This window comes from Actinia tenebrosa, unplaced genomic scaffold, assembly GCF_029948245.1.
Source record: "Actinia tenebrosa isolate PJP-AT-01 unplaced genomic scaffold, QUT_ActTen_1.0 PGA_scaffold6__47_contigs__length_16458017, whole genome shotgun sequence".
NCBI lineage: Eukaryota > Metazoa > Cnidaria > Anthozoa > Actiniaria > Actiniidae > Actinia > Actinia tenebrosa.
The window spans coordinates 12,906,825-12,917,521 of NW_028292583.1; the positions used below are offsets into that span (position 1 = coordinate 12,906,825).

The 10,697-nt window shown below is 37.2% G+C and overlaps 2 protein-coding genes across 2 annotated transcripts; one reads left to right on the top strand and one right to left on the bottom strand.

Moving 5' to 3' along the window:
* The first annotated feature begins 4,023 nt into the window (after positions 1-4,023).
* Positions 4,024-7,682, top strand: LOC116286285 (uncharacterized). The gene is made up of 3 exons (XM_089039439.1): positions 4,024-4,164; positions 6,575-6,761; positions 6,960-7,682. The coding sequence occupies exons 1-3, from the start codon at positions 4,084-4,086 to the stop codon at positions 7,511-7,513; spliced, it is 822 nt and encodes a 273-aa protein (XP_088895565.1). The 5' UTR covers positions 4,024-4,083; the 3' UTR covers positions 7,514-7,682.
* Positions 7,683-8,250: 568 nt separating this feature from the next.
* LOC116309066 (ER membrane protein complex subunit 6-like) lies at positions 8,251-10,629 on the bottom strand. Its single transcript, XM_031719606.2, has 5 exons — positions 10,575-10,629; positions 10,233-10,296; positions 9,613-9,808; positions 8,866-8,885; positions 8,251-8,602 (listed from the first exon to the last, which is right to left on the bottom strand). Exons 1-5 carry the CDS (start codon positions 10,600-10,602, stop codon positions 8,572-8,574), a joined length of 339 nt encoding a protein of 112 aa, XP_031575466.1. The 5' UTR covers positions 10,603-10,629; the 3' UTR covers positions 8,251-8,571.
* Between the last annotated feature and the right edge of the window lie 68 nt (positions 10,630-10,697).

Below are 10,697 nucleotides of genomic sequence, written 5' to 3' on the forward strand. Positions count from 1 at the left end.
TTTACTTCACTACATCTCTTTGAAACACCCTTACAACTGTATTTATCGTTCGAACCAAAGAAGTAGTAGGTTTTCGAACAAAGACCTATGATTCCCTCCCCTGACCACTCCTCTTTAATAGACCCGGAGTTCGCTTATCGTATGCTGCGTTTGCTGCACTGTCGGTTCTTGGAAACCAGTTGCATATATCTTGATTATAATCCTCTTTCAACTCAGGCCTCACTAATTCCTCTATACTGTTGCCTGATAAAGCAATATACGCAGAGTCCGCATCCATGTCGCAATATTGGAAATTACTCCTATCTACATATATATTTGTCAATGAAATCAAAGTAGAACTGAAGCATACGCAATTTAGCATATTGATATACAAAGAAGCCAATCTGAAGAGGTAGATTCAACTTAATGTTTTTCTTACATGACTGCACTTCGTATGTATTTTTATCTATGCTGTCTATCTGTCTAAAGAAGGGTGAATTTATCAGTCGAGAGGCTTGAGATTCTTCACAGAACTTGGTATTGCGATGTCGTTTTGATCGGTAATAGTCTTACTTGTTTGGATCTACAACCAAACGGGCCATCGGGCCTTATGGGGCCACAAAATGCCACTTCGGGCCAAATCGGGCCTAATAAATACATACAACACAATATAAAGCTTTCATTTTCCGTCAGTCACTGGTCAAGTAAATATGGGTCGAACGCGAATAAACTGTCCTGTCTTTGGATGTGGAAGCACCAATCTTGCTCGACTAGCAAATCATCTCGATCAAGTTCACCGTATGGATATCGACGAACGTGCCAAATGGTTAAAATGGAGTAAAATTGGAATATGTGTACCTTTAGAGGATGAAGAAACTATATAGCAGATAACAAAGAAATATGTATAGAGAAAACTTAAGAAAGACTTATTAAGCGACAAAAGGATATGGAAACAAACTTTAATAATTTCCTTAGAGTACCACTTGGAAAATCTGTAGTACAAAAGCGAAAAAAACCACTGCCTACGAAAAAAGAGCAACGCTTAACAGACAAGAAAGATATAATCGCAAAGAAGTGGTTGACCTTGTAATTCGTAAATAATTCGTATATGCTACCGATTCTGGTATCCAATCCGTAGAACATAAAGGACAGAAACGAAAATTGTTGTTAGTAGAAGACGGTGCTGTGTATGAAGTTAAGCGATCTAGGTTGGAAGATACTGTAAAAGCAGGACAATTTATTTAAAAACATACGCTCGTGTAACTCATTTTATTAGTTGTCAATATACACACTGTAGTACTTTTCTACCTATAAAATAAATAAACTATACAAAGAAGTATTATAATGTAGTCGTATCTCTTTGTTTAACTACACCCGTCAACTGATAAGATTTTGACTTAAATTTCTCGCTCCACTGCATTTTGCATGTTCATTTCATGTTTTGTCCCAAAAATGTATACATTTTCGTATTCGTGCCACCCCATCTTTCTCCCTTTTGAAGTCGAAATAGGTTGATCCGTCGCTGCTCCACTGCCTTTAGGCTTTACATTTATATTCGCACAAAGGACCTGAACAAACATTCAGCGCAACCTATTTATATAGTCTCTGCTGAGTCACGATTTCGTAATACTTTTTCGCGCCTTTATACACAAAACTTATCAGTATGATAATTTTTTGACAATCCGTTCCCGCCATTTCGATAATCTATGAAAATGATACAGAGTTGACGTCACTTCCTAATATCACTTGGACCAATCAAAACCGAGTATGGTTCAGGCGCAATGCAGATGAGCTTTGACGTCATTTCTTGCAGTCCGAATTGACCAATCAGAACCGAGTATAGTTCAGGCGCAATGCAAATGAGTTCAGGCGCAATCCTGACGTCATTTCCGACTTATCAAATGGACCAATCAGGAGCGCGAACGGTTCAGGCGCATTTCAGGCGCATTTCAGGCGCAAAAACCGGGCTCGAACGGTGCTGAATATACTACTCCTGTTATAAGGAAATGTATGGGGAATCATCAAAAATTTCAATAAAATCATTGAAACGTGAAATAAAGCCTCGAAATTTTACCCGATCATTGAGAAATAGCACTTGTTTCGCTCTGCGTGGTTATTTTTTGAATTTAGCCCGTTTTAAGGATTTTTTTCCCCACCAGTAAGAAATAAGAGAAGGTTGGAAACTCGGGATCCAAAAGCGAGCCATCACGAGTCTTTGAAACCTCGTACGTCTTCGAATTTTCTTTCCAGCGCCAAATTTTAGTCATGACCCTTCTCTCACATCCCTATAGAACCGAGAAAGTCGCATTAGAGATTAGTCTTCGCGTCTTTAAGCCATGAAATTTGCCTGTATTCACATACTACCTCGCTTGTTCTGACCCGTACTTGGAGCTCACTGTACACTAGTTCAACGGATTTCTTTCGGCAACCGACCCGAGGTCACGCCGGAAGTCTTCGTATCGTAAATGCGGATTCGATTTGGATATCGTATTTCTTCGAAAATTATGGTGAGTGTATTTTTTAACAGCCTAAGATACAAAAGTATTTAACTTTACCATACATTTCCTTATAACAGGACACCACAGAAACCAAGCTTGGGCTACCTGTGATATGCATACTCACATAATTATATGGAACTCAAAAAAAATCACTACTTACGTTTGCTGTTTTCACTTGAATAGCATTGATGAGGTAATACCGTATACAATATCCATCCCCCAGTAATTAATAGTCCTTTAAACCTCACTTGTGGTATCTATGACAATTGTGTGACTTCTCTCCTTCTGTTTTAGCACGTGATTCAGCAAAACCACTGAGTTAGGGATTTTCGACGGTGTTTCTCGTTTCCCTGTTGAACAAAAATGAAAAGAAATGGCAAAAACAGAGGAAGAAATGCTGTTTCCTTTCAATAAAAGCCATATTTTTCATTACTTTCTAAAAATAATTGCCTCAAAGCAATTCTTTGAGCAATGTTAGACTTTTAACTTTGATTTGAACTTGAAATAACAAAGAAAAAAATTATTCGATTCCGATAATCCACTCAAGAAAAGTCCAATCCAAGGAGTAAATCCAGATCCGGATATTCCACAATTTTGGATTTTAAGGCAAAAACTACCATATTCTAAAAGAGCAAAAGAAATGGTTATTAATGGCGCAATTTGTTTTGCTTTTTTCGTAAAAAAAGTAATGGTTTCACGAGCAACAAATGTTCAAACCCGCAAGAGCCCCTTGTACGCCATTACTCACACCTACCCCTCCCCTACTGCATGTGGCTCTACAACCGGGCTTTTGGCTACAAAAGGTTACAAAAGTGCCCATTTATCTAGCTTTTTCTCTCTCGCTCTCTCTCTCTCACTCTCTCCCTCTCTCTCTGTCTCTGTCTCTCTGTCTCTCTCTGTCTCTGTCTCTCTGTCTCTCTTTCTTTCTTCCTTCCTCTTTTCCTTTTTTCCTTTCTTTCTTTCTTTCTTTCTTTTATTCATTCATTCATTCTTTCTTTCTTTCTTTCTTTCTCTAAAATTCCATCCCATCCCATTCCTTCCTTCCTTCTTTAATTCATTATTGTATTCTGCTTTCATTCCTTAAGATTAGATAGACCATAGCAACTGATACAAAAAGGAAAAAAAGAGATCACTTAAGCCCTCGCGTAAAAAGGTGGCTGCTGCCTAGAAAAGTTTCTAAACTGATCATGATTTGTTCACAATAGTGATGTTAAAACTGAGATACATTTTCGTATCTGTGAATAAATATATATTATATTTTATTTGAGTTCACCGCGAGTTTGAATTTTAATTGACTTGCAATAGAAAGATATAAATAGCTAGACAACAGAGTGATTTGCGCAAGCACGCGTAAGAGGGCAGAATAGTGTAGACATGTGGATCGAAGCGTACATACCTGCCACAGTGATACTTGTCAACTAAAAGCATATCGTTGTTTAAGAACCTGTTCACATTCGACAGCTTTTAGGACATAAACTTTTGAATTATAAAAAGCTCTTCTGTCTGACAGGTAGCCTAAATAGCAAACTCACTGATTTAGACACCATTACTGATTTATACCAAGAAACGGAAAGCTTTCTGAGAGCGTTTGGTCTTCGAGTGGGTGATGGAGAAGAACTCTTTAGTGATTCAAAATCACTTGTACAAATCATCAGCTGTAATGGAAAGCGTATTTTCTCCAGAAAAGGTTTGTAAATATAAGGTGTTTATTCGTTTATCCCAGATCAAGACAGGATGCCCGAATTATAACCCCTCTTTTGCCGTTTTTTGTGTCAATAATATGTCAAAAGCAACGTGTTGACTTTTAACTTCTGCCGGATCGAGCACTAATACTAATTTCTACCTCACTGTCGTAGAAATATTGTTTCTAGTTTGCTTTCCGGTGATTTATTTACAAACAAAGAATCTTTTTTCTAGACATTGCTAAAAATATCAATAACAACTGCAACAGCTTGCATTCAATTCAGAGACAACAATGAGAGCTTGGTTAAAAAGTTTGTCGAAATTCTGGATAAAACTTCAGTACTATGGCGGTGCATTCAGTACAAAAGAATAAAACTTAATAACAAATGATTGGCATGCAGGCATTAGAAATATTGGTAGATTCTAGATTAACAAGATTTTTGCTCTTTTTTAACAATTTGAGTTGTGGTTGTTATTATTCTTAAAAATACGTTAAAGTCATGAAAATTCTGATCGCGCGGCAAAACGTTCAGTTATATTGATATTGTTGAAAGGTATTAGGATTGCAACCTTTTTTCACAACTTTACTGTTCAACAAAATAACGTTTCACACTAATCTCTTGTTTTAGTTCTATACATTAATTATTGATGTCTATTTAACTAGGTAAAGGTTGGTTAAACAATAAAACTAACTATATATAGACATTATCTTTTCTTCTTTACGTTGGTGTTAAGAGTGTTGTTCAGAGGATAACAACTGACACACAAGAGCAAAGCTTTGCACGGCTGTTTCGATGAAACCAGTCAAACCCTTCAATAATTGTTTTAGCAATATTTATCTCCTTTTTTGTTAATAAAACAGCCGCTAAATGACTCAACTTTCAAATGAGCACTTTATTCAGTCTTCTCAGTGGCGACTGTATCAACGCATTAGGCTTAGAACTGCTTTGAAATATTAAGACCCGCAGTATCACAAAAAAGAAAGCCAGTAAAGAAAGAAAAGTTTTTTTTTTAATGGCAAATCATTTGAGAATGCCACCAAGATAGGGGGTTTTGTATCACACTTCCTTCAATTCATTAAAACAAACGCGCATATAATTGCGACGCTAAAAGAAAACTGATAGTTGCAGACGATGGGACTGCCTTTTTTTAGTTACAAACCCACCGATTTAATTACGCGGTCATAGCTAGGCGAGCATATGTTTTTGGTCTTATCTTCTTCTTCTTAACAAACGTACAAAATCTATAAACAAAAATGGCAATACCTTAAACACCAATTCAAATTTATAGGAATAAAATAAGCTACAAACGACGCCAGCTTTTTTAGTGTTAAAAATTGTTTTTAAAATAGAGTTATATGTGAGTTAAATATGATGTTATAGAGTTTCAAAATTTAAGAAAAGAGCTTTTTCTGTCTAAATGTTTTGAAATATTAATCAGTCATTTTAAAAGAAGGACGCAGTTATTATTATATCGAACTAAAAGTTACAGGTTGGAGCTTCAAACAGCAGGTTGCATAAAGGGTTCTTTTGTCGCTACTGTCATGGCATACTACCGCCCTTCGTCTTGTTCGAAGTCAGTGCATAGTAGAACAAAAGATTCTATACTTGGATTTTCTTTAAAAAGAACGAGAAAAAGATAGAGTTTCTACAGGCTAAACAATAGGAAGTGTTTTTATTTGGGAAATAATATCGGTTTTTTCCATACAAAGTATTCACGTTTTTCTGTCCTGTAACGTGGCAGCCCTTCAAAACTCCTCTGCTACACATTCTAGCTTAGCCCTAAAGAGACACTGTTCAAAAGCACTCTATGCATACTATAGCTTTTATTTCATAGTGGATTCAAAAAATCACGGTAGCCGGGTTTTTCTGCCGTTTATCATCTTCAGTGCAATTCAATGGCAGTCAGGGGACTTCTGGCTGACTTTCTCAGCCTGTGCACTCTTTATCAGCCTATGAAACACATGATGAACGTTTTGTGTTCGTCCAACGTAGCTCCATTTGTTCGTACTCCAGGAGTTTAGGTTTCAGAGACAACAGCTTATAGACTAAAAAAATACTTAAGATAATTATAGATTAAAAAAAGTCATTCTAATTTCCAGCTTATTTAGTAGATACGCGCATTTTTTATTATTTTTGAAAATAATTATATCTAGTTTACTTTTCAAATGATTTTTCGATAAAAAAAACTTTTGAAACTTTCAAAGTCATCTGTGTTCAAAATTTCCCACATGTAAAAATCATGCTTTGTTGTCATTTCTGGGAATGAACCGATGTTTTGTCTTTAGTAGGGATACAAAGGAAGTGTTTTTTATTCTTTCCACCTGCAATACATCCAGTCAATCATTGTCCTAACCCTTTCTCTACTCCCACAACGAATATCACTCACAACCATCTCCACTCTTCATTTTCCAGCAGCAAGTTAAGAAATGCAAATGCAGCTTTTGTTGCCCAGCTGTCAATCATTCAATAAATGAACCAATCAGGAGACAGGAAACTAAGTCAAATATTTACGACAGAATACCGCCTCTAATATCAATAGCATCAACAGTGAACAATGAGAGCATAAAGAATGTAAATATACCATGGTCATCGCGTGCTGGTGAGTACTGCATTGGAAACCATATTTTATCCGCGCACGTGATTGATGGGCTTGTCTTTTCGTACTCTCTGATTGGCTGACATATATAGAAGCCACTTGAGTGCAAGTAGTTGCAACGTACACAGTCACTCTCAATGCCGCTCTAAAGGCTGAAGTACACTTTTAAATTGACCAATTAAAAAAACTTTGTCATTTCAGAATTGCCAAAAAATAGTGAACCATCGAAGGATGACGTCATGACGGCTCCCATGAAAGAAGTTGAAAGTGCGCATGCGTCAAGTCTTAACAAACCATGTGGAAAACAGGTGACGTGCAGCTGTAGCTTCTGCTCTAAAAGCTTCACTTCAACTCGAGCGCTTGAGCTTCACGTTCGTCGACATTCTGGCCTTCGTCCCTACCCCTGTAAGTTCTGCGACAAGTGCTTTTATCAACCTTCCGAAAGGGCCGTCCACATGCGCACGCATACAGGAGCAAGACCTTACCGCTGTCCATACTGCTTGAAGTTATTCCGTTATTCTGGTGACCTGAAGCAGCACATCAATATTCATACTGGTCAGAGGCCGTACCAGTGTGAGATATGCGCCAAAGCGTTCACCAATCACAGCACGCTACGTCAGCACAAGAGGATACATACAGGAGAACGTCCCTATAAGTGCGAGGAATGTGGCAAAACATACCGCTACCACTCCTCCCTCAAGCAACATTTATTGGCTCATGCCGCTAACAAATTGAAGCAAAAGAAACGGTCCTAGACGCGCATGCACAAGTCCTGAATGTGCCAAATGTGAAGTCTCGAGACTCTAAAAGTATTCAAACTTTGTGATGTTTTTATCTTGTAAACTACTGCTAAAAGCAAAAATAAACAGAATTTCAACCTGAGAAAGTTATTGAAGATAAAATAAAACCAACATTTTGAAGTTCGAGCGAAATATTCATCGTCAATAGTTTTTAAAAAGCATCCCACATGGAATAGAGTGGCGAAGAGACTTAAATTGTCAGGGACACAATCGACAAATCGGGTATGCTGGTCATAGCAAGGGGTTAATCATCTACGGTCTAGGGGCCGACTAACCTCTCCCTTAGGTTTCGGCCGAGCTTCCTGATCAGTCTGTAAATCCAAGGATAGCGGTGTCGGGGCCGAAATCTCCGGCGTAGCCGTAAATGCTTCGCGCTGCCATACGACGATTCAGCACTCGATGCCTGGAAGTATGGTCCTAAATTTATTTATCAAGAAAATAAGACAACCAATCAAAAATAGTTTCCCCTCAGAATGACTTAAAAAAACAACTCGAATTTGAAAAGAAACAAGGATTCGTAAGTGCGCAAACAAGCACGAAACGAAAAACAAACAAAACTTCAAACACACGAGAAAGTGTCAGATATGCAGTCGGCACCATTTCCTTGAACTTGGAAAAATTTTATTCTAACAATTCCTAAGATTTTTGCAGCAGTTTTATATGCAGAAAAAAAAGATAAATACAAACTACTGTTTCATGTTAATGCACTTCCAATATTTCTTATATATTTGTGCTACTGAATAATACACATATATACATGTTTCACAGGTTCATATTAGCTCACAGGCAGCGCAATGGTCACATACACCCCCCTGAAACCTCTCTACTCATTGCCATATAGTCAATGATGTTTTGTTTCTCAGGGGGAGGCTGTAGTGTTTTCTAATTGGATCAAGAGTTTCTTTTAATTCTTCTTGAGTTACTGAGCTGCTGCCCCTTGATGATCTGACATAGATTTCTTTCTTTCTTCTTTCTCTTAATATTAATGGTTATTAAAAAGAATATTTCTTGCTTCAGTAGACATGAACCATTCCATAAAGAAAGCTGAGTATTAGTTAAAGATTAATTTCAAAGATAAAAGTAACTTATCTTCATTAATATCATTCTTCCTTAGTTTTATTCATTTTCCAAAAGTATCTAGATTTCATGCTCATTCTTTATTTTTCATTCATTCATCCATTCATTCTCTCATCCATTTCTTCATTCATTTTTTCATCCATTTTTTCCAGTTAATTTATCACCTCCATTTTTATCCACACTTTCTATATACCTATATAATGATTTATAAGGTAAAACAAAAAGGATACGTCCAGAAAAGTAAGTAGGTCTGTGAAGAGAAACAGAAAGTCAAGGAAATAATAACAAAACTTGCTTGACATCTTCATATAGCATCAAGGCCCTATATGCAACAGAGCCTGAAGAGGTTGATTGACGTGAGGTGGGCATCTTTAGTCTGTTGGCATCCACTAGGAGGTTTTTGCCAATTAACTTACTTGTAATACTCTTCTATGGGAATCACGATTGGCACTCACCTCTCCCCTCTGGGGTCTCAGATTTGATTCCTGGACTTAATATCACATGTAAGTAGAGTCTCTCACTTGATTTGAGGGTTTTTCTCCAGGTTCTCTAATTTTACTTCCTCCAAAATTAACACTATAAATTCCAGTTTGATCAGTGAGTTAGCCATGCCCTGACTTAGATCAGCCCAGAGGTTGTTTCAGGGTTCAATCTGTGTCAGAGTTAGCCATGCCCTGACTTAGATAAGCCCAGGGGTTGTTTCAGGGTTTGATCTGTGAGTTAGCCATGCAGCCCTGACTTTGATCAGCCCAGAGGTTGTTTCAGGGTTTGATCTGTGAGTTAGCCATGGCTTGACTTAGATCAGCCCAGAGGTTGTTTCAGGGTTTGATCTGTGAGTTAGCCATGCCCTGACTTTGATCAACCCAGACATCATTTTGAAGTATCAATAAAATTTAATCTTTTAAAATACTTTTTTGCAGACCCAGAAATGAAAAATATAAGATGGAATTAAAGAAAATTAATTCTCAAAAGGATACAAAAATGCCTCCTAGGATTCCAGAAGTACTGAGGTCCCACCAGGAGATGAAATACTTAGACCACTGGGTACCAGCTTTCCAACAGATAAAAACTGACATCAAGATTGATGCCCCAAAGTAGAATATGAATCCTTTGAGGCCGGTGAGTCCTAGAATACCAGCAGAAATCCCAGCCATGGCAGCTAATGACGTCCGGCTAAAGACAATATTCAATAAAGAAAGGATTAAAAACATGGATTTGTTAAAAAATTAAATCATTCACCTACATGCAAAAAAAGATCTTTTAAATAAGTAATGTCATGCCAAGAGAACAAATGAGCTGAGATGCAACCTTATGGGGGAGGGGTGGGGATACGATAAGGTTCTAAAACAATACCTGACAGAGAGTGAATTACTAAGGATTAGTCTCCCTTGGGGGGAGGGGAGAAGATGGCTTTAATAAGACATGGATTATATGTATAAACATATATTTCACAACCATCACTCCTCATGAGGGGCTCTTCCAAGATGTTTGTTCCTCACACACCACCACTTCATTCACTATATACTGTATACAAATCAGCTCACACGTTGATTCTGGTCAACTTGTTCATAGTATTAAAAAAGGTAATGGTGCTTACCAGAACTCAATGATACTGTTGTTTGTCATGATTGCAAAGGGGCTGTAAGCCTCCTTTTCTTTATCTGGAAAAACAAATTATTATAATAACTGTACTAAAAATTTAAAAAATATATTATTAATTTTATCGGTTTCAGTTGACTTTCTGTCATAAAAGATCGGTTTTCTTTATGTTGAAGTCAACACGTTGTCTTCTAGATTTCAGCTCAAAGTTGGTCCAAAATAATTTTGATTTCTAAACTCACAAGCCATAATGCTGTAGTAATAACTGATATTAACTGAATATAAAGATTTTCGTCGTAAAAAGCTCATTTTAGGGTGAAAATTAAGAGGTTTTTGTTACCATGAAGTCCATGCTCTTCTTCCGCCATTTTGAATTTTGTTCCTTACAGGGAAACCCACTGACCATGTGTTTGGGGGCTCTATAGTGGCAACCAGTCTTTCACGGATTGTACATAAAAATATA